The following is a 25,432-nucleotide window of genomic DNA, read 5'->3' as shown; positions in this document are numbered from 1 at the left end:
TGCTCCTGACACATGAGCTGGCTTTTTGGAACATGTTCCCTATGGTGAATGTCTTGCTCAGCCTTGATGCACGGGAGAGGAGCTTGGTCCTGCCTCAATATGACATGCCATGCTTTGTTTACTCCCCTGGGATCCCTTACCCTTTCTAAGAAGTGAATGGGGGTTGGGGATAGAAAGGAGGTGGGAACAGTAAGAGAGGAAGGAAGGGAAACTGTGGTTGATATGGTAAATAAATTTTAAAAATTTAACAAAAAATTTTAAATTTACTAAATTAAAATTATTCTTGAGGCAATACTATTTATTTATTTTGGTTTTTATCAAGACAGGGTTGCTCTGTAGACCAACTTGGTCTCAAACTCAGAGATCCTTTTGCCTCTGACTCCTGGGATTAAAGACATGAGCCATCACACCCAGCAAAACCACACTTACAGTTCACGTCTGTTAGCATCACTTTCTGGACAGTCCCCCCTCACTCCTCTATGGTACTATGGTACTGTACACTTCACTTAGCATTAATTCACACTAGTTTATGTCCACGCTTCCCTTCCGTCTTTTTTCCATTTTGTTTTGGTTTTGCTTGTAAATAAATAAATAGAGGTAATTATGGTCTCTAAAATGGTTTCTTCATCTAAATAGACTGAATTAGCAGACAGCTAAGAATAATAGAAGTCGGTCAGGCATTGGTGGATCATTCCTTTAATCCCAGCACTCAGAAGGCAGAAGCAGGCAGATCTCTGTGAGTTCGAGGCCAGTCTGGTCTACAAGAGCTAGTTCCAGGACAGACTCCAAAGCTACAGGGAAATCCTGTGTCGAAGAAAAAACAAAAAACAAAAACACAAAAAACAAACAAAAAAAAAAGCCTTGTGGTTTTCTTGGTTATTTTTACATTTTAGATTTATTTATTTTAGGTATATGTTTTGCCAGTCTATCTATGCGCATCACATGCATGCCTGGTGCCCACAAAGGTTAGAAGAAGGGTGTTAGTTGCCCTGAAACTGGAATTACAGCTGATTGTGATGCACCATGTAGGTGGTCGCAATTGAAACCAGGTTGTTAGGAAGAGGAACAAGTGCTCATCTCTCCAGTACCAGAAAACACTTTTGTATCCACACTCAAGATTCTTTGATCTCACATAAGAATTAGATACCAATGCAGTTAAATAAGAATTAAAGATAAGTAACCACACCCAAAAGCAACAAAAATACAATACCCCTTAAAAAAAAAAAAAGCAGAAACACATTCATGCATCTTTTCATTCAAAGATACATGCAAAAAAACACAAATTAACAAATGCATCTGCCAACTACTGAGAAAAGAGGAAACTTCAGTATGATATGGCTGAAATCTCTGCTCTAACTTGTCATTTCCTTACAGTGAGTGATATGACCACCACACTATCTGAATAAAAATGCAAGCTATAAAACAGCTATGACAAAGATTCAAAAGTTTGGACAGGAGGGCAAACATACACATATTTAGATACTCACTTGCTCCAATTTAAAGATATGCTGATTAAAGTAGTGTTGTAAACGTTCATTAGCAAAATTAATACAGAACTGCTCAAAACTATTATTTTCATAGTCTTCAAACCCAAAAATATCAAGAACACCAATGGACAAAGTCTGTAAAACAAAAGAAAACATTTAAAAACAAGTCTCCAACTTACTCATATTATAAGTAATAAAATACTCCTTTCTATAACAGTTCTGGTGCCGTCTAGTATTTAAGTAAAATATGCAGCAATCTGTTTATCACTTATGTAAATTATCACATAAAACAATTATAACAGGAAAATGTACTTCATTCTAATTTAGAAACATTTGGGAGCTAAAGAGATGGCTCAGCAATTAAGAGCACATACTATCTTTTGCAAAGGACCCATATTCAGTTCCCTGCACCCACATCAGGTGACTGACAACAATCAGTGACTCCAGCTTTAGGGAATTTGATACCTCTGGTCATTGTGAACACCGGACATAAATGCATATGCATATATACCCACATAAACACACATGTGCAGGCATGCATTAAGTAATATCTGTAATGTAATGATACCCATATAATCTATTATAAATATTTTTAAAGACATGGATATTTATTAATCATTGGACATGAAATTGAATGGATTTTTTTAAGAAAACAGACTTATAACAGATGGTAAAACAGGTAAAATGGCAATCAACCAGAGCAAACTATATTTTCTTGTTATAGTGGTTATCATATGATAATTGACATTAGTGTTTAACAGTTTTTCTCAACTCTAAAAATAACATTTAATTGACAAGAACTGATTGAGATGTGATTTTAGGGTGAGCAGGAGGAGGGAGCCATCACCGTAACTCACCCACAGCAGTGTGAGTATACATTTACAATTTTCTGAAAACTCACATTGTAGGGTCTTAAGGCAAATAGGTAAATTAACTAAAGTAAGCTATTTTCATTGTAAGTATTTCTTTTAATAATACAAATTTAAACATATAATATTTCTGCACTACAGTATCAAAATACACAAAGTACAGGGTGAGTGAACTATTATCTTGAGAAAACCAAGAAATTTTAAGTCCTATGAGGGAACAGAAACAATAGGTATAAGAAAAATCAAAAATGGTTAGCTATGTGAAAATAAGCACAATAAAGTTACTTTTGGTTGTGACAAAAAATGATGCAATTCTTCTTACTTTGATCTAAACCGCAAATAAACAATTTTGTTATCAGTACTGGGCATACAACATAGCTCAGTGGGTAAAGGTACTTGACGTGAAACCGGACCTGAATTCTAGCTGAGTAGTTAAATCCACTTAGTAGAACGGGAGAACTGACTCCCACAAGCTGTCCTCTGACCTCCAGATAGTCAAGAAGACAAAATAAATGTACAGAAAAAAAGTTCTCCAGAGACAGAGGCAGGAGAAATGTGAGGTCAAGGCCACCATGGGATTCATAGGGAGACTTTGATAGATAGATAGATAGATAGATAGATAGATAGATAGATAGATAGATAGATAGACAGACAGACAGATAGATAAAATGCATGAGTGAATGTTTGAAAAGTGATTAAGGACCACCCTAGCCCTCCTCCCCGCCAAAATAAAACAAACCACTAAATCAACTCATGACTCTTCAGCAACAACACTCAAATCCTAGCTATTTAGTAGAAGACATAAATGTCTAGTGTTCCCTTTCTTAATATTTGACTTCTAGGAATTACCTTTGTAATGTCTTACTATGATTCATTCAGATTCAACTCTAATATCTGTTACCAAATTTGATTACTAATATTCATTGACAACTTGACAGAATCTAGGAGAAAGGTCTCTCTCTGGCCATGTCTGTGAGGGCATTTCCAGAGAGTTTAACTGAGGTGGGGAGATTCACCTTTAATGTGGGTGGGCAGCTCTATTGCACTGACTGGGTTACAGGGACATGGGGGAGGTATCCCAGGCTGAGAGAGCTGAATGTCAGAATCCACCTCTTTCTGCTTCCATTCTGCAGATAAGATGGGACCAACCACCTCAAGTCCTTGCTGGAATGACTTATCCAAGGTGGAGAGCTGTACCCTCATAATGTGATTAAAATAAAATGTCCTTAAGTTACTCTTGTCGGTTATTTTGTTATAGCAACAACAAAAATAAAACCTAATGAACCATTTTATATTTCTCACTTCCCTATCCCCCAACTCTGAAAATGGGTCTTGGTCTCTAAGTCCTAATCTTCCATCTTTAGCCTCTTGAGTGCTAGGATTAGAGGCATGCACCACAACCCGAAACTCAATCTCATTCTAATATGGGATATAATACTCTTGATTAAATGAGAAAATGCCTCCACTGGTACTAAGACACAGTAAGCAAACTAATATAGTGTACAAAAAGATGTTTTGAAAACTGTATCAGGCCGGGCGGTGGTGGCGCACGCCTTTAATCCCAGCACTTGGGAAGCAGAGGCAGGCAGATCTCTGTGAATTTGAGGCCAGCCTGGTCTACAAAAGCTGGTACCAGGACTGGCTCCAAAGCAACAGAGAGAAACCCTGTCTCGAAAAACAAAAACAAAAACAAAACAAAAAACTGTATCAAGAGGGTATTATTCAATTTTGGTCACTAAAAATCTAGTCACTTAGAAGAAAATGAAATAATATTCTTCACAAATAAGTTAATTTAATAATAAGATTGAGATTTTAGTTTTATAGTTATGGAATTACTTGAAATATAAAAAAAAATGTAAGAATAGTTTTATGGGACAGGTAAGACTGTTCTTCAGAGGAACTAGGTTCAATTCCCAACACCCACACGCAGCTCACAACTGTCTGTAACTCCACTTTCAGGGGATCTGACACTCTCATACAGACATACATGTAAACAAAACTCTAATGCACATAAAATAAAAATAATTTTTTTAAAAAAGAATAATTTTACATTGAGTTAGTAGGATTAAACAAAAAAGATGAAACTTTTTCACAGTAAGTAAATTGGTACATAATGGTTATTAAAAATTAAAATGGATCTGGATCTAAAATTATTAAAGTTTTATAATATAGACATATAATCTGTCACATCAAAATAATGTCCAGAGGTAAGCATGGCAGCATACAACTATAATTACAACATTCAAGAGAAAGCAGGAAAATGGTCAGCTTATGCCTAAACTACAATAACCTAAAAAAAAAAAAAAAAAAACAAGAAAAAGCAGGGCACGATGGCATTGCCTTTATTCCTAGGACTCAGGAGGCAAAAGCAAGTAGATCTAAGGTTATATATAGAGAAAATGTCTTTAAAAAAAAAAAACCAAGCAAACAAAAAGATCTAAATCTAATTTGAAAACAAAATTAAATTTTAAAAGTAGAATACTAAATATGTTATAAACTCGAACTAGAACAAGTATTTCTAATAAGCAAATATATAAATGAAAGACTATAAACGAATGACAAAACTAAATGCATAAAAACTTATAGCATGAGTCGGGCAGAGGTGGCGCATGCCTTTAATCCCAGCACTCGGAAGGCAGAGGCAAGCGAATCTCTGTGAGTTCGAGGCCAGCCTGGTCTACAAGAGCTAGCTCCAGGACAGGCTCCAAAGCAACAGAAAAACCCTGTCTCAAAGAACCAAAAAAAAAAAAAAAAAAAAAACCCTTGTAACATGAATAACTATTTAAGAAGAGAAAATATTTGCAGCATACATCAAACAAAAATCTCTAAGATATTTCACATTAGCTCTTAAAAAGGAAAAGCAGAAAGGAACTAAAACAGAACTATGATATAAATAAGTAATACAGAAGATACACAAGTTTAAGAAAAATATGACAGCCAAGTGTTGAGGTACATCCCTTTAATCCCAGCACTTGGTAGCCAGAGGCAGGCAGATTTCTGTAAGTTCGAGGCCAGCCTGGGCTACAGAGCAAGTACCAGAACAAGCTCCAAAATGACATAGAGAAACCTGTATCAAAAAACAACAATAAAAAGGGGGAGGGACAAAAAAGAATAGCATGACAAGATGTTTGGCTTTCATTCCTAAAAAGAATGGGAAAAACAGGAAAGGAGGATAATTTCTCTTATATTAGAAAATATAAACACCGATAATATACAATATGGATAAAAGTTCAGAGAAAAAAAGAGAACTACATCTCACTGGTAGAAGTATACAGTCCTTGCCAGGTGGTGCTGGCACAAGCCTCTAATCCCAACACTTGGTAGGCAGAGGCAGGCAGAACTCTGAGTTCGAGTCCAGCCTGGTCTACAAGAGCTAGTTCCAGTGACAGAGAAGCCGTCTTGAAAAACAAAAAACAAAACGAAAAAAAATTATACAGTCCTTTTGGGAGCAACAGATAACATCCTTAAACCCAGGAACAATAAGCTAAATTTATCCTACAGAGAAGTATACAAAGGCCAGTAAAAGAATATCTATACCGGAACATGGTGGAGTCCACCTCTAACCCCAAGAACCTATCAGTCAGGCATAGAAGGATCTCAAGTTCAAAACAACCTGGCTATACGGTAGCACTCTGTCTTTAAAAAAAAAAAAAAAAGTATTTATTTTAGTATTGTTTAGGATGAAATAAAAATATTTACTTGTAGTGAGATCATCTTAGAAACAAATCACACTAAATATTATAATTTATAATTTTGGAGGTTTTTTGGGGCGGGGTTCCCCCCAAGGAAGTTTCTTCATGTAGTCCTAGCTGTCCTGTAACTCATTCTATCACATGAGTGGGATGGTCTCGAACACACAGATATCCACTTGCCTTTTCCTCCCAAGGATTGGGATTAAAGGTGTATGCAACCATGCCCAGCTAGTATTACACGATCATTAAAAATATATAATTACATACTTTATGAAATCTTATATGAAAATGTATTTTATAGGAATCTATTTTAAGAAATTTTTATATAAAAAAACAAAACTGGAACAATACAAAGTCTGATTCTATTTCTATTTTTAAGATCAACTTTGTATATAAAGCTCTTTAGCATGTAAGTAAATAGGGTAATAGTATAGAAAGACACACAGAACAGTTAACCTGAATATGGAAATAAGTAACAGAAGTAAAGCTGATTTGACTCTATGTAATTTTATTCCTTAAAATTTCAAGTACTCACCACTTTATTGAACAGTTTTTGGGTAAAATATAATACAATAGGTCTTTACCTTGGTATCATGCTCCAAATCTTTACTATTTAGAAGTGCATGATTAATACGAAACACGATCCAGTCAAACAGAGCACTATATAAAGATTTAGCCATGGAGTTTCTCACTGTCACAGCCTACAAAACACAAAGAAAATTATGAGTGAAAAGTGAATTAAGATTACAAAGTGGAATGGTAATAATTTCACTAAGATACAATAACAAAGACTATTTTTGCTTTCATTTCAGAAGGAAAACCTATTCTGAATTAGAAAACTAGATTGTCTGTCAATTTAAATAGCCTATAATTAAAGTTTTCTGTATGTACTCTAATTTAGTCCAACTCAGGAATCTAGAAAATAATTCCATGAAACAAAATCTATGTATGAATCACTCAATTCAAAGCATTTAAAAAAAACATTTATTTATTTATTGTGTATACAATATTCTGTCTGTATGTATGCCTGCAGGCCAGAAGAGGGCACCAGACCCCATCACAGATGGTTGTGAGCCACCATGTGGTTGCTAGGAATTGAACTCAGGACCTTTGGAAGAGCAGGCAGTGCTCTTAACCTCTGAGCCATCTCTCCAGCCCCTTCAAAGCATTTTTTTAACTGTATATGGGGGCATATTTTCTCCCAAACAAAGGTGGTAAAATGGGAAGTCTGAAAACAAATAACTATACCTGTTATAATTGGAGAAAATAGTCTAGGTTAAGAAACCTGACAGCAAAAGAGGACATTGCAATTTGCAGAATCCTTCTTTCACTCTTAGAATATAGACATTATATAAGCTGTCTTCAGTTTGTCATTCACAGTACTATATGACAGTTTCATTCAAGAAAATATTAACAAGCCAGGCAATTGTGGCGCACGCCTTTAATCCCAGCACTCGGCAGGTGGATCTCTGTGAGTTCAATGCCAGGCTGGTCTACAGAGCGAGTTCCAGGACAGGCTCCAAAACAACTGAAAACCCTGTCTCGAAAAAAATAAAAAATAAACAAACAAACAAAAAAGAAAATAATAGCAATCTCTTAATTAGGCAATTATGAAATTTATACTTTATTTCACTTCACTAGTTTCTTGATAGAATCCAAGAAATCTGAAATTTGTTTCGGGGGAAAAAGTGGGAGCAGGGCTAAGGAGATAAGCAGCTAAACTGCTTGTTAGAGAATCATGAGGACAGGAGTTCACAACCCACATCAATGTACGGTGCACATGGCAACCTTTGCATAATTCCACATGCGAAGAAGTCAACAGGGGTACGCACAGGAAACTGGTTATCTGGGAAGCTTTAGGTTACATTGAGAGACCCTACTTCAAAAAGTTAAAAAAAAAAAGAAAGAAACGAAAAGAAAAGAAAAGAAAAAAAACCCTGAAAAAGTAATTTTGAAAGATTCCAGGTATCAAAATTGGGTATACTTGAAAACAAAAGGTCGGAGAGGATATAAATTAAAGAAAATTCACATTTAAAAAGCAGTAAATTCCAGCACACAAGAAATTGAAGCAGGCAAACTGTCATGAGTTCGAGGCTAGCATGAATCACAAAGTCAAACTGTCTCCCAAAGAGAGGGAAAGAAAAACACTTTACAAAAATTAAAAAAAAATAATTGAGTCCTATCACATAAGAGAATATAAATGCTAATCATGTTTTACTGTTTATATTAACACCTCTGTTTTCAAGTGGTGAGGAAATAAGAGAAGACTACCAGTCAATTTCTGTTTCTGAACTCATTCTAGCTGTATGGACTGCACAAGACACTTGAATTATTAGGCTACAGCTTAGATATCTATAAAGTAGTGATATAATATAACACATAACACAAAAAAGATGAACTTATTTATGAATTTCAATAATTAAAAAAGTCAGGCATGGTGCAAAGGCCTGTACTCTAGGCATTTATTATTAAGAGATCATGAGTTTCCAGGTTGGTATACATTGCTGATTTTTAAATATTTATGTGGGAACATAACACTGCCTGGCAGTAAGTACTTGCACCTTTTGAGCTATCTTGCATTCCTTAACTGAAGATACTAAGTGGATCTGGCTTAATTAGAAAGCCCTCATTAAAAGGAATTGGGGACCTTTTATTTAATATTCTCTTAATGGTACTTAAGAAATAAACTGCAAATGACAAGAAATAGCATGCTCCAAGATAAGAGAGAGGCAACACCACATGGCAGAACGTAAATTAATAGAAATGTAAATAAATATTTAAGTTTGTAGAGCTAGTTAGTAAAAAAAACCAAGCTACAGGTCAACCATTTCTAATTAATATTAAGTCTCTCTGTCAGTTATTTGGAAACTGGCAGCAGGAAAGAAAAGTCTTATTGCTAATGAAGGTACTACAGCTGCTAAGACACATTATAAAAACTGTATTATAAAAAATGCTGGATTAAACCAACCTATATAATTCTGTACATTTTTAAAATGTCTTCACTTCAAAATGGAAGTCAAAAGATAGGTTACTTTGGGGGAGAGGTGATGGGGAACCTCCTCCAGCCAATGACCTTTAAGAGTCTGGACCAGGTTGGGGGTGTGAGTTTTTGGGTACCCAGAGAAAACCACAAGGCTGCCCAGCTCGCACTCTCTTGTTCTGGCATTCCACACCTTGAAGTTGGACTTCCCATTACTGTTCTGTGAGTTTTTCCCCTTACAATAAAGAATAATCTTGAAATAATCTTTTGGAGCTATCTTGGGAATATTTGACTCCCATCTCTCCCTCCCCCTTTGTACGCATTCAGATTCAGAGAGGTCATGCTTTTATTTCTATAGGACATGAGAAGCTATGGAACTGTTCCAGGTTAATATGGATCAGGTTTGACAAGGGAAGACCTGGTGAAAATTCTGACTTCAAACATAAAGAAATAAAACCACAAGACACATAACATATATATTTTACTTGTTAAAAAAACAAACAAACAAAAAACCTTTAACTGACTTGGGCACACCACATGTTCCATTCTTGTATACTACTTTTAAAAGTTTATGTATTGGGGGCTGGAGAGATGGCTCAGTGGTTATGAGCATTGCCTGCTCTTCCAAAGGTCCTGAGTTCAACTCCCAGCAACCACACGGTGGCTCACAACCATCTGTAATGAGGTCTGGTGCCCTCTTCTAGCCTGCAGGCATGCACGCAGGAAGAACACTGTATACTTAACAAATAAATCTTAAAAGTTTATGTACTTTCAGAACAAAGACACAAGACACCAATAAAAATGGATGGCCCAGGTGATCCAGCATTTCAAAATGCCTCTGCTATGGTCTTCTCCAAATTCTGCATCCAAAATAGCCTCACAGCTGCTGGCTAAGATGATCCAGCCTCACAGACTACTTTAGCAGTGGTTTCATATCCCAATTAGATTGCTTTTAGTAAGACTGCCACTTTTACTATGTTAATTCTGCCTACCAAGAGCAAGGGAGATCTTTCCACTTTCTGCTGTCTTCTTCAATTTCTTTCTTCAAAGATTTAAAGTTCTTCTCATACAAGTCTTCCACTCGTTTGGTTAGAGTTACTCTGACATATTTATGGATTCCTGATTTCTTCTTCCCCTGCCCTTTTATCATCTATGTACAGGAGGGCTACTGATTTTTTTGAGTTAATCTTGTATCCTGCTACATTGCTGAAAGTGTTTATGAGTTGTAGAAATTCCTTGGTAGAATTTTTGGGATCACTTATGTAAACTATCATATCATTCAGCAAACAGTGAGAGTTTGACTTCTTCTTTTCCAATTTGTATCCCCTTGATCTTACTAATTTTTACTTGATAACTTTTATTATATATAATTTTATATTTAAAGTTAAAAAACCTTCCTTTTTATTTAGACAAAAAATGTTGTGGAATAATCCTTCTATACACTGTGTACCCACATGGTAGCTCTAAAGTGACTCTAACTCTTGCGTCCATGGTATCTCTATACATATGGTACAAAAATATACATGCACACAAAACACCCATACAAATTAATAAGGTGGGTTTTTTTTTTAAGATCCTTAAAGAAAAATGAAAGCCTACTATTTAAAACCACAGTGAGTTTCTGGTACAAGTAGGTAAACTGCACATTACCAAAACAGCAATGTAAACACCAGGTCAGCCACAAACCCGCTGATCTACATTGTTATTGTGCCTACAAGATATGATACGGAAATGGTGGCACAAAGCTTGTGGAAGAAAGCAACCAATGTCTAATTTGACTTAACGCCCACTCCACAAGATAGAACCCATACCTGACCCTACTTGGGCAACCAAGAACCAAAAGGCAGAGTGTCCAGGAACGTAGGGTAAAATCAAATATACTAGTCTAAAAAAAAACAGGCTGGGCAGTTATGACTCACGCTTTTAATCCCAGCACTCAGGAGACAGAGACAGGCAGATCTCTATGAATTCAAGGCAAGCCTGGTTTACAAAACAAGTTCCAGGACACAAAGAAACCCTGTTTCAAAAAACAAAAAACAAAACAACAAAAACCAAACTGAGAAAGTAACTTCTAATGATATTCTGTTATACTTATAGATCAGTACCTTGTTCAGCCATCATCAGAGCTTCCTCCAGTAGCAAATATAAACAAATAAAAAACTCACAGCCAAACATTAAGCAGAGTGAGAGGCCTTGGAACACTCAGCCCTAAATGGGATATCTCCATCAAATCCTCCTCTCAGAGCTCAGGAAACCACTTGGAAGAGGAGGTAGAAAAAGTGTAAGAGTCAGAGGGGATGGAAGACACCAAGACAACAAGACCCTCTAAATAAACGTGAGTAAAACTCACTCACAGAGACTGAAGCAGCACTCGTAGGGCTTGCACAGGTCTACACCAGGTCCTCTATGGCTTGGTGTTTTTATGGGATTCTTGAGTATGCAAACAAATGGGTCTTTGACTTCTATGCCTTCTCTTGGGTTCTTTTCCTTCTGCTGGCTTGTTGTATCCAACTTCAATGTGATAATTTTGTTTTATCTTATTATGTTTTATTTTGTTTGGGGAGGAGAGTTCAATACAGGGTTTCTCTATGTAATCAGCCCTAGCTATCCTGGAACTGGTTCTGTAGACCAGGCTGGCCTCAAACTCAGAGATCTGCATGCCTCTGCCTCCCAAGTACTAGGATTAATGGCGTGTGCCTGGCTATAGTTTCATATTAAGATAGATAGATAGATAGATAGATAGATAGATAGATAGATAGATAGATAGATAGATAAAAAAACACATTAAATTTTAAGTTTCCAAACCTACAGAAGAGTTATGTTTTTTCCTCAAAAGTACGCTAATAACTTTTTGCCTAATGTAATTTTCATTACATAAAAAAGGGAAAAGAAAAAGAAAAAAACCTACAAACCCTATATTCTAGAGTATTCAAAATACTGATGCCCCAGAAAACCATACCTCTGCCAGCTTATATGGTAAAATAAGTTTTTCGCCCACGGTCACCGTCTTCCTTGTAACTAATGCTTCAAAGAGCATCTCTTCTTTAACCTATAAAGTAGAAAGGTAAATTCAATATGCAAGATTTATGACAGACTCAATTATTACACTGAAAAGCTAACTAGAGAAAAATTTTAATGAAAGGAATATAGAGTGAATATAAAAGAAATGCAAAGAAACATACACAATCTTAATAATGGCTAAAGAGGAATTTAAGCATACAACTAATGATAATTCCTCCATCTAAAATAGAAGAAAAAAGCAACAAATGGTTTCTTTTCAAAGTATGCTTCCAAGTGAAAAGTTTAACTCTAGAGAGCTTGCCTAGCATATGAAAGGTCATGGGTTCTCACCAGCATCTCACACACACATCTGGGAACAGAGACACAAATCTAAATATGGCACACTAGTTCTCTAGATTTCACTATCTAAAGAAGGCCATGGACAAAGGATGAAAGCACTCCTGGAATCTAAGACTTCTGAAGAATACTTTTGTTCTACATTTATTTTTATATATGCACATTAAACTTTCAGATAAAGGTACTGCTTTGCTTTTACTCCCATCCCAAAAGTAAACAATATTACATTTATTTGTAACACGGTCTCACTCTGTAGCCCAGGCTGGTTTCAAACTCATGGTGAACCTTCTCCTCAACCTTGTGAGTACTGAGGTTCCAGGCATACACCATCAACACCTGACTGAATTATTTTCTTTTCAAAAGAAAAAATGGATACTAATTAATAAATGACTCTGTGGTTAAAAACACCTGCTCTTGCTGAGGACCTTGTTTCAGTTCTTAACACCCATATGGTGGTTCAAAATCACTGTAATTCCAGTTCCAGAGAAAGTTACATCCTCTTGTAACCTTCGTGGGCACCAGGTACACACATGACATATATACATACATGTAAGCAAAACACTAATACACATAAAGGGATTTTCAATACAAATAAAACTGTTATATGCATCTGTATGTGCGCTCTGTGTGTGTGCGTGTATACAGGCACTATGGAAAGCAGGACTCAATGTCAGGCATTTGTTTATTTCTGTAGATCTTGTTTTGTTTTCTACAACAAGATCTCTCTGTGTAGTCCTGGCTGTCCTAGAACTGACTGTGTAGACCAAGCTGACCTTGAACTTATAGACATCAATCTGCCTTTTACTTCTGAGTGCTGGGATTTAAGGCATAGCCGCCATGCCTGATTCCACCTTACTTTTTCAGGCAGGGTATGTCAACGCAACCAGACTTCACTGACTGGCTATAATGACTGGCCAGTAAGCTCAGGGTACTGCCTTTCCTGACATCCCTCTCTCACTCTTCCCCTTCCAGTACTTAAATTACAGATGCACAAGACCAGTTTTTATTTGAGTGTGTGGATTCAAACTCAGATAAAACAGACACTTTACCAGCTGAGACATTCCAAATCCCTGAATTTCTCTTTTAATCTCCCTGAATCTCTCTTAACTAACCTCTGACAAAGGAATACTAATTAAGACTAGAATACCTGCTATTTATGTCTGAGTTTAAAATAGGACCCCAGGCACAATGTCCTAATTTATCATAATACTAAATGTTTGATTAAAATATCTGAAATGCCTGATTGAAATCTAGTCTATGACCTTCAAAATTATAATCTTCAGAGCTGGGTGGTGGTAGCGTAAGCCTTTAATCCCGGGAGGAAGAGGCAGGTAGATCTTTGTGAGTTCGAGGCCAGCCGGTCTACAAGAGCTAGTTCCAGGACAGGCTCCAGAGCTACAGAGAAACCCTGTCTCAAAAAAAAACAAAAAAGAAAAAAAGAAAAAATTACAATCTTCAGATACAATGATCTACATCTTGGTAGAAATTTATTCCATGCTCTTCTGTCACAATATCATTCCATTGAGGTTAATAAGCAATATATAAAGAAAAAATAATCACTGAGGTTAAAGATATGAAAAAGAGGTTATCCAATGCTCTCGACTGGCTTTATAATGGACATATACTGGGAAATAACTTTTTCTGTAAAAATCTCACCTAAATTATGCCAAGAAGTAAATGGTTCTACATACAATGAATTAGTTTAGACTATTTGTTTGTTTGTTTGTTTATTATGTATACGGCATTCTGCCTGCATGTATACCTACACACCAGAGGAGAACACCAGATGTCATAGATAATTACAGATGATTGTGAGCCATCATGTGATTGCTGGGAACTGGACTCAGGATCTCCAGAAGAGCAGCCAGTACTCTTAACCTCTGAGTCTTCTCTTCTGCCCTAGTTTAGACATCTTAATCTATGAAGGGGCATATGATCTAAAAGGTATTATTTGGAATTTTTAACTATAAAAAAGCACCCTGAGCTATTTCTAACTGCTCTAAACCACAAACAATCAAGATGCTCTTCAATTTATGAGAGGATCAACAACTGTACTGCACATGTACAATATAAGTATTAACCATAGTTAATGTTTTTTGTTTCGTTTTTGAGACAGGGTCTCTCTATGTAGTCCTAGCTGTCCTGGAACTCACTAGGTAAACTAGTTTGTCCTTAAATTCACTGAGAACTGCCTGCCTCTTTCTCCAAAGTGTTGGAACTAAAGACATGAGGCACTACACCTGGCTTAAAAGGATGTATCTCAAATGCATGCTACCAAATAAAATAAGTCCATCTAGAACTAAAATTAACTATATAACTACAATTACATTGCATGTGAAAATGAAAATTAGGGTGAAGAGGAGTTTTAGAGCAGTGTAAGAGTTCTGTATAAGACTGTAACTGTGAACACATGACTTCATCCATTTGTCAAAACCCATTCAAGCACAAAAAGTAAAGACACACTATCACTCTGGGAGGAGCAATAGAACAGGGTCTGGTGGTGGCGCATGCCTTCAATCTCAGCAGCCAGAGGCAGAGGCAGGTGGATCTCTGTGAGTTCAAGGCCAGCCTGGTCTACAAGAGCTAGTTCCAGGACAGGCTCCAAAAGCTACAGAGAAACCCTGTCTCGAAAAACCAAAAAAAACACCACAAATCCCGTTTCAGGAAAGAAAGAAGGAAGGAAGGGGGGAAAGGAGGGGGAGGGAGAGAAGAAAGAAGAAACCTCAAGTTAGAAAGAGCAACATTAACATAGCCCCTAAACAACCTAGAGTGGAAATATTTATCATAGTCAACAAACTGAAGGAATAATGTGCTGAGGGGAAGTGAAGGCAAGGGAGAAAACATAGACCTAACGATCTTGGCACATTCACAAGTAAAGTAAGGCAGGGATCCAGGAGGAATTTCAACTTCTGAAAACACTATCTTAAAATAGTATCGAGTGAAATCATTTTAACTAAGTATACCCACTTATAAGTATAAAGGACATATAAATTAAAAATAAGAAGTTACCAATTATCTAAAATAAGGACCGAGAATGAATGACTCACTTCTAATAATTCTGAGACAATAGGCAGTACTTCAGGATTACAGATGTCAATAGAGTCATCCCGATAGGTCTTCTTTTTATAGGAGATATTACCCAAATGTAGTATTGCTGAGAGCAGAGAGAAAATCCTATGAAAATAAAAGCACAGATTAAAGTTTGCTAGATACATTATCAAAGCTCATTTTACTCCAAATCCAAAACAAATTCACCAGTACAAATTATGAAGTATTTTGATCTTCACAAAAGAATGGTAATTTTAACTAAACTTTAACAATTAACTATGTCAGTTAATAAATTATTAACATGTAACATTCAGATACAACATATGGCATAAAACAAAACAAATTTAAAAACTAACTCTCCACTTGTACACTATATTCCATCAACTTCAGTTGATTCAGGAGTTGTACTGTCTTCATTTCCTACCTCTAACTTGGATATTGAAGAACTTTTTTTTTAATCAAAATATTGTTTATTTTCTCTTCTTTTAAATAAAATCGCCCTAGATTCAACATATTCTCTTTCTCTTTACAAAAAAAGTTTACTGAAATACTAATTCAAACTCCTTGTCAGCACTTTGCTACTTGTATTCACTATCATTTAACATCTGCTTCAACTTCATATGCCTCAGAAGTTACTAAGAACTACTTCCACTTAGTTGAGAAAAAATCATGCCCTAACTTATCTGCAATTTCAGACATTTAACACAACTGAACAACATTCTACTACTTCAGTGGTTATTAAGTGGTTGTTGTAGAATCATGAGAACCCGAGTTTGAAACACAGTACCCACATAACAAGCCAGGCTTCCTGCAAATGCCCATAACTCCAGGTCCCTAGGATTCCAATACCCTCTTCCAGTCTCCCTGTACACCTACCACACAAACATGTGCACATGTACTCACAAAGAAGCATACACATAAAATGAATGTGTACACACACATACACACACCTTTTTAAAGCCCTCAAGAGGGGCTGGAAAGATGGCTAGTTCACCAGTTAAGACCGCCAACTACTCTTGAAGAAGACACAAATTCAGTTCCCAGCACTCACATCACACGGCCAGATGTCTAATAAAAGCCTGTAACTCCAGCTCCAGGGCATCAGTCACCCTCTTCTGGCCTCCATGAACACTGCACTCATGAGTACAAACCCACACATAGACATATACATATGATTAAAAATAAAATATTTTTAAATATCCTAAATACACATATCCATATGCCTATTGACTTATTACTTCCTTAGAATAAATCTAACCTACTGTTAAAACTTAACCATGTGTCTTCTTATATTTAAATTACATATTTATAATTAAAAATTTATAATAGCTGAAATTTGACTTTGCAAAATTAGAAAATAGTCTAATTAAAATATAGTTCCTCAGAACCAAATATACTTTTTAAAATATTTATTTATTATGTGCACAATATTCTGTCTGCGTGTATGCCTGCAGGCCAGAAGAGGACACCAGACCTCATTACAAATGGTTGTGAGTCACCATGTGCTTGCTGGGAATTGAACTCAGGACCTTTGGAAGAGCAGGCAATACTCTTAACCACTGAACCATCTCTCCAGCCCAGAACCAAATATACTTTAAGAGGTATTTAATTAACATCTAATTCACAAATGTTCTTTTTCAAGTAATTTAAAATTAGAAAATATAAGTCAACCCCAAAGGAATAATTCATAAAAGTATTATAAGTATTCATAAGTATTCTAAGATATAAAAAATAAACTCAGAATCTCTTAAACATCATTAAAATCTAGAAGTCAAAAATTAAATTAACACAAATGTATGACCCACTTTTCATATCTATTTCAAAAATTGGTACATTAATGTTCTCAAAAATACGTCATACAACTCTTAAGCAATAATATCTTAAAAATAACCTAATGTGATAAGTCAGGATTGAAAAGATTTTAAAATATAAACAGGAGTCATGATATTTTTTTCTGTCTGTTGTTTGAGAACGGAGTCTCTCTATATTGTCCTGTTTGTCCTGGAAGTGACTATGTAAACCAGGCTGGCCTGAAACTCACAGAGATCAACCTCCCTCTGCCTCCAGTACGCTGAGATTAAAAGTCTATGCTACCATGCCCAGTTGGAATCTTGAGTCTTAAAATGTTTATAATTTTACATTAGAAGATAACACAAACAACTAAAAAGTAGGTATCTTAAAATACAGAAAGCAGAAATAGCATAGCAAACAAATTTTTTCATTTAACAAAGGCAAGACATTAACATTTCTTAAAACAGATTTTGTTGTGTATGGTGCCAAATCCCAGCACTCATTAGTCTAAGAAAGGAAGATCAGAGAGTCTAAGGTAGGCCTGAGCTACATAGCATATGCCTATCTATAAAAAAATTTATATTATAAAAAAAAGCTTTCAACATTGCCAAAATTTAAGGATGGCTACACAGTTATGGAAAGCAATTCTAGAGCATATCATAGGAAACAGGAAAGAATGCTACAATTTATTAGCTAACTGTGGGCACAAGAAAGGGAAGTAGCAGTACACACCATATATTCTCTATCCAAAACAACACAATTTTCTGAATGAGTGGAAAAAATATAGAGAGTACACTTCACTCAAAATTATCATGACAGGGGCTAGGGAGATGGCTCAGTGGTTAAGAGCACTGACTGCTCTTCCAGAGGACCCGGGTTCAATTCCCAGCACCCACATGGCAGCTCACAACTGTCTGTAATTCTAGTTCCAGGAGACCCAACATTCATGGCAAAACACCAATGTATGCAAAATATAAATAAATAAATATTAAAAAAAATTATCATGACAAAAAATATTTGAGGTTTTGGAATTTCTCAGACTGTAGAATAGGTTCATGACTTTTTGTACTCCTAATCTAAAAATCCCAAATGCTCCAAAGTCTGAAGAAGTTTGAGCACCGTGTAAATATTCAAGATATTTTAAATTTCAGATCATTTCAGAAATCATCTTTTTTTTGTTGTTGTTTTGTTTTTCTTCTGTACTGCTCTGGCTGTCCTAGAACTCAATCTGTTGACCAGGTTGGCCTTGAACTCAGAGACACAGCTACCTTTGCCTCCTGTGTGCTAGGATTAAAGGCGTATGCCACCACTACCAAGCCAGAATTCAGCTTTTAGCATTAGGGTCACTCACTCAGGACATATTCTCATACTTCATTCAGTTTATATGTCATCCACTCAGGATCACATGCAGTATGTAAGTGGCCCTGGGGGAAGAGGGAGATAACAGAAACCAAGGGAGGTTTTCTCCTATGTTGACCTTCACTGAATTGCAGTAAGTATGTTTGCACAATTATAGACTGTACTGTTTGGTTTTAACTAACTTCTCATAAAAGGAATCCAGAAGAGAATTTTATAATTCCAGAGGCATACCAATACACAGAAAAACAGGTCAGGCTAATATTCTCCTTATAGAAACTCATGACTCAAGAGATTATTCATTCATTTCACATCCAAATATGACATATCTTCAACATGAATCCCACAGACACTTCAAAAACAATTATAAAAACAGCTAGATTCAAAAGTGTGTGTTCGTAGTTTGAGTTACTTCGGAGGCTAGGCAGGCCCTTACACCAGTCTGAACAATACATGATATCATGACCCTGCCTCCAAAACTAAACAGATAAAAGTAATGGAAAAAAAATATTCCTGCTGGGCGGTGACTGCACACTTCTTTAATCCCAGCACTCGCACTCAGAGGCAGAGGCAGTCTGATCTCTGAGTTCAAGGTCAGCCTGTTCTACAGAGTGAGTTACAGAACAGCTAAGGCTACACAAAGAAACCCTATCCCTAACAAGAAGGAAGGAGGGGAGGAGAGGGGAGGGGGGAGGGGAGGAGAGGGAAGAGGAGGGGAGGGGAGGGGAGGGGAGGGGAGAAGAAGGCAAGGAAGGAGAGAGGAGGGGAGGGGAGGGGAGGGGAGGGGAGGGGAGGGGAGGGGAGAAGAAGGCAAGGAAGGAGAGAGGAGGGGAGGGGAGGGGAGGGGAAGGGAAAAGAAAAAATACTCCTACAGCAGTCGGATTGTGTGGTAGCGCACACCTTTAATCCCAGTACTCAGGAGGTACAGGCAGGTGGATCTATGTGAGATTGTGGCCAGCCTGATCTACAGAGTGAGCTCAGGACAGCCATGACGACACAGAGAAACCATGTATCTAAAACAACAACAACAACAAAAATATTCCTCTGGGAAGAGACAAAGTTGTATCTTTAATTTTAAATAGTTTACTGAAACATAAATTACTTCATTTTCTAAAACGAACGCTTTTGGTTTATGTATGTTACTGATCTGTTAATGCATGTATGAGGGTGAACACGTAGAGGGTACATGCATGTGAGTGAATGCATGTAGAGGCCCATTTAAACATCAGCTATCTTTTATCTAAATTTTAATTTCAACTTTTTATTATTTTATGTGTATAGGTATTTTACAAGCATGTCTATGCAACATTCATGTGGTGCCTGCAAAGGCCAAAAGAGGGCAGCAGATCCCCTGGAACTGAAGTTACAAATTATGGTGAGGAGCCCTACCTATTGGTATTGGGAACTGAACGGGCTCACGGGCTCATCTGGAGAAGCAGCCAATGTTTTTAACCTCTGAGCCATCACTCCAGTTCACAGATGTCCTTTCTTATTTCTCTGCACCTTGAGGCATATATTGAGGTAAAGTCTATTGCTGAACCAGAGCTTGTCATGTTTTCTATTTTGGCTACAGAGATTCCCTATCTTTGCTTCCTGTTCACTGGGATCATAGAGAGGCTATCATGCTCACCAGGTTTTTCTGATGTGGGTACTGAGGATCTGAACTCTAGCCCTCATTTTTAGACAGCAAGCATTTCATCTGATTAGTCATCTTCATCAGCCCTATTAAAATTTTTTTTATGTTTCCATTTTGTTTATATTAACATGTATAGAGGTTTTGTGGTTAGTTTGGCTTGCTTTTTGCTTGTTGACAATAATGCTGTTAGGTATTGAGTCTACAGTCTTATATATACAAAACAAGTATTCTACCACAGAGCTACATCCACAGATCAAAATTTTTAATACAGCAACACACATGTAAATATGCATGGAATGTTATATTTTACATAAAGATTAGAAAAAATAGAAGTCTATTTTTTCTTCATGGATATGGCTGCAGGTAGGTTCCATTGCTTATGCAAGCAACACAAATTCTATTCAGTGGGTTACAGAAGAAGGAAAAGGAATAGGAAAAAGCTGAAGATATATGTGATAAAGATATATTGTACATATGTCTGAAATTACCAAAGAATAAAAATGTCTTTAAAATAACTAAGAGAAATTTCTCAAAGACACATTATGCTTTACTTTATACGTGTAATACAAAACTACAGTAAATGAATAAAAATTTTAAAACTCACTGTCTTCGTGTCTTCGGGAGAAATCCTACCATTTCCATGGCCAATTGTAAGCGTTCAAAATCATGTCTCAAATCTTCTCCCTCCACTGTGAAGCAATCCTACTTAAGACAAGAAATGGGAGAAAATATATCAAGATTGCCTGTTTAAAAACAATGTGAGCCATTCATCAATTTCAGTAGGTTCCTGTGTAAATGATTAGAACTAGTAGAATATTTACACACAGGCTCATTAAGCCTCTTATATGAGTACAGATAAGCAAAGTAAATATATCTACCAAATATTAAATAGTACCTTTTTTTCTACCCTTAACAATCACAGGCACAGGATCTCAAAATGGTGGAGAGTTAGTGGCATTTATAAAATATATGGATACCAAGTTTGATTTTTAAGAGCACTAAAGAGTTTAGGAGATTTAAAACATAGAAGAGAGCTCAAGTCCATACACAGATGTTAATTTATTCAACAAATTTTTAACAAGTGTCTATCTTATGTAAAGCCTTGAATTAAAGCATACAAATACACAAACAAAAAAGATAATAGACAGTAAGCAGCTGAGAAGTGAAACCTGGATTTATATAATATAAACCAGTTGGTGTTACAGTAGGTATATGAAGAAAAGAAAGAGTAGCAAAAACTAATAAATACACACATCATAGTGATCAACCAAAATAAATTATGCCAAAATTGAAGACCCTTCAAAAACACACATCATGAGCAGGGTGGTGCAGGCCTTTAATCCCAACATTCAGGAGGCAGAGGCAGGAGGATCTCTGTGAGTTCAAGGCCAGCCTAGTCTACAAAAGCTAGTTACAGTACAGGCTTCAAAACGACAGCAAATCTGTCTTGAAAAATCAAAAAAAAAAAAAATACACGTCACATGAATCAATAAAAATAATTATTGAAGGGCTAGAAAGATCACTTAGCACTTAAGAATACTTGCTGCTCTCAAGAAGACCCAAGTTAGTTCCTAGTTGGCATCAGATGTCAAATAATCACCTATGACTCCAGCTCCAAGGTATCTATCTGATGTCCCTTTCTGGCCTTAACAGGCAAAGACACATACATAGTGGAGAAGACAATGCCCCGCCAAAACAGACACCTTAAACCACCAAGTAAAACTCCCAGAGCCTGGAAAGAGTTATATCTGTTGAACTGGCCAAAGGGGTCCCCTAGAACCTTGTCCCAAACATCACAGGCTATCTGCCAAGGCTATTGGTTACCCTTTACAACCTGATGGCAAGGCACTATTGCTGAAGACACAACTTACTTAATATCATCAAACAGAAAAATCAAGCTGGTGTCCCAATAGAAGCTTTATCCTTACTGACTAGAGTTCAATGTACTAGAAGGTACCTTGAACATTACACGAAGAAAAAGTAATCAATATTACCCAGCTACAACCCTGCAACCTACAACAGTGAACTAACTACCTGCAAGATATACTGGTGCAATAGTGGCACAAACATTATATGAATAACTAACCTCTTCTTGACTGGACTTAATGCCTATCATGAGCTGGAACCTGCACTGTTAAAGTGGCAAAGACTCCACAGGTTATGGGTGGGGGAGGGTGTGTGGAGGAAACGAGAGGGGAGGGAGTGGGAACTTGGATTGGTATTTTTTTTAAATATCTAATAAAATTTAAAAATAAAAAAGTTCCTCCCACAGGGCAGGAAACCCTGACTGCTCTTGGGAATGGTGAGGGAGGAGGAGAGGGAGTGGGGGGAGCGGGAAGGTATTGGGAGGAGGAGAGGAAGTGGAAATTCTTTAAATAAATAAATAAGGGGGGAAAAAGTTCCTAATAAAAAAATCATTCTCTAATTCAAATAATGCTAGCAAATGTAGAAATGACATTTTTCCACAACACTTAAGTGTTCAATACTCTATCAAATTCTTCAGACATATTGTTATTCTCAAATTTAATACAAAATTTAAAGACCATTTTTGGAGGGATTTTGGGGTTTGTTTGTTTTTTGAGAATTTCAACATGGAGTAAATTGACCTCAAATCTCCTAAGTAACACAGGCTGGTATAAACTTGAGATACTCCTGCCTCAGTCTTTCTGAGGGCCATATTACAGGCCTGGGGTTCCATCCATCTTTTTGAGAGTCTTGCTATGTAACCCAAAGTGCAAGAATATAAGCATGTTGAAGGGACCAAAGATCACTGTTCTCTGAAGTAGATGGCAGGAATAAAAGAATTAAGCAAAAAAGAAAAAAATATGAGGGGGAAATAAAATGAAAATTAAGTGACCTTCTGAAGGTCTCAAAATTAGTAAGTAGATGAGCTAATATTGGGGGCAAGCCAAACAACCTCAAATTCGTAAGCATTACTTTAACTTTGAAAAAATAAAGACCAATCCACAGTTCCACAGTCAAGTCTGAACAAGTAAGTCATCAATCATACTTTGATGTAAAATATACTTTTCTATTACAATTCTTCAAGAAACTACAAATTGAAATAGCTATTTCCCAAAATATTATTAAATCTGAAACCAATAACATCTTGATTATGAAATGGTAATGTAACCAAATTTTGTCTGGAAGGAAAAAAACTAACACCCACACAACATGCTGATGCTTCACAACTCTGGCATAGGGGAATTTTGCAATGAGAAAGTTGTGACTCTTTAATGCAAAGATTAAGACATGTTATATTTATAGAAAGAATACTTAAGAACTTAATTAGTTAATATAGTTAGATGTATTTATGCTTTCACCTTTGTGTAAGTGACCTAACTATAGAAAGAAATAAAAGCTTTTTATTATCATTTTATACTTACAGATTTGTACTTACATGAAATAAAACAGATAAACATAGCCATTTCCCTTTTTTGCTTTTTTTCAAGACAAGGTTTCTCTGTAGCTTTGGTGCCTGTCCTGGAACTACCTCTTGTAGACCAGGCTGACCTCAAACTCACAGAGATCCGCCTACCTCTGCCTCCCAAGTAATGGGATTAAAGGTGTGCGCCACCACTGCCCGGCTAAACAGTCATTTTCTACCATATACGCCTTATAAAACTGAACTTAAAACCTCCAGTAGTCTTTTTTTAAAAGTTTCTATTTCTGTGTGATGTATAGATAGATATACACACATGAATGCAGGGGTCTTCAGAGGCCAGAAGAGGACACAGCATCCCCTGAAACTGAGATATTCAAATTCAGACAGAGGAATTTAAAGGGAACCAATTTTAGTACTGTATTATAAGGTTAAAGAGGAACAGCCTAAGGTTTTCAAACAAATAAACTTAATATATTCAGTAACCTCACAGAAATTGCCAAATGATAGAGGCTCCGTAAAGAGCTTAATTGGACTCCTGTGCCATCGTTAGATTGAGGAGATTCTAGGAAGTGATAGTTTCATATGGCATGCATTCACCTATTGTGAAGCAAATGCTAAATTCGTGGTCAGTTTGTAATAGATTTATTCCCAAAGACTGGATAGACTTGGTTAAAGCGGTTTTAGAGCCTGGTTCACAATTACAATGGGATACCTGGTTCAGAGATGAGGCTAATGTAAGTCCTGGTCTTGGTCCTCCATCTTTGTCTCAAAAAACAAACAAACAAAAAAAGAAAAAAAAAAGACCACAAACCATAAATTAAGATGTTTCTGGGGAAAATATTACAAGGTATTATAAAGAACAATCACCAACCATTCAGGCTGTACAAGTACAGGGCACAACAACTGCTTATATTTTGTGTTTTGTTTTGTTTTTTGTTTGTTTGTTGTCTTTTTGGTTATCGAGACAGGGTTTCTCTGTAGCTTTTGGAGCCTGTCCAGGAACTAGCTCTTGTAGATCAGACTGGCCTCGAACTCAGAGATCCACCTGCCTATGCCTCCAGAGGGCTGGGATTAAAAGCGTTCGCCACAACGCCTGGCTTTTTTTGTTTTGCTTTGGGTTGTTTTGGTGTGTTTTTGTTCAGTTGCTTATATTTCAAAGGCACCAAAAGCCCTATCTTTAAAACGGTTAACAGAAAAAAACTGTATGAGTTGCACAATGGGCTTTAACAACAGAGAAACTGCAGGCTTTAGAACAGCTGGTACAGGAGCAACTAAATGTTCAGAACACTGAAGAATCAACCAGCCCTTGGAATTCTCCTGTATTTATTGTTAAAAAGAAACCTGGAAAATGGAGAGCTGTATTCAGCCAAAAAGCTATCTACAGTCTAGTATTCCTTCACCTTCTCTATTGCCTAAAGGATGATCTCTTATAGTCACTGATTTAAAATTTTGTTTCTTTACTGTATCTTTAAAGAAAAAGACAGAAAATTTGCCTTCACGTTGCCTACTCAGAATAATTCTCAGTCTGTTAAAAGATATCAATACAAGGTCCCCCGACAGGGAATGTTAAATAGCCCCACCATGTGCCAATATTTAGCATGTCAGACACTGGAATAGATACATAAGCAATTTCCTCAATCTATAATTTACCATGATATGGACAACATCTTACTCTCTGATTCAAATGCAGATAATTTAGAAAGAATGTTGAAGAAGTCAAAAAAATTTTGCCTTGGTGGGGATTAAAAATTGCTCTGGAAAAAAAAATGCAAAGGAGATTCTATTAATCATTTTGGCCATAAAATAGGTTTAAAAAATTAGACCCCAAAGG

The 25,432-nt window shown here is 36.4% G+C and overlaps 1 protein-coding gene across 11 annotated transcripts in view; it reads right to left on the bottom strand.

The window, feature by feature from the left end:
* Positions 1–25,432, bottom strand: part of Myo9a (myosin IXA) — a 187,762-nt gene that overhangs the window by 114,309 nt on the left and 48,021 nt on the right. For 8 of the 11 annotated variants that reach the window (XM_085689177.2, XM_085689184.2, XM_085689176.2 and 5 more), the window contains exons 7-12: positions 23,915–23,965; positions 20,821–20,918; positions 15,433–15,559; positions 11,988–12,077; positions 6,633–6,749; positions 1,488–1,622 (exon numbers count right to left, since the gene is read on the bottom strand). In XM_085689177.2, coding sequence (XP_085545303.2) covers positions 1,488–1,622; positions 6,633–6,749; positions 11,988–12,077; positions 15,433–15,559; positions 20,821–20,918; positions 23,915–23,965 — 618 coding nt within the window. The remainder of the gene's footprint in view (positions 1–1,487; positions 1,623–6,632; positions 6,750–11,987; positions 12,078–15,432; positions 15,560–20,820; positions 20,919–23,914; positions 23,966–25,432) is intronic. The other 3 variants (XM_085689181.2, XM_085689182.2, XM_085689187.2) reach the window with 1 other exon arrangement.

Source organism: Myodes glareolus, chromosome 4, assembly GCF_982192425.1.
Source record: "Myodes glareolus chromosome 4, mMyoGla1.1, whole genome shotgun sequence".
NCBI classification, from domain to species: Eukaryota; Metazoa; Chordata; class Mammalia; order Rodentia; family Cricetidae; genus Myodes; species Myodes glareolus.
This window is presented reverse-complemented; position numbering and strand designations above follow the sequence as displayed.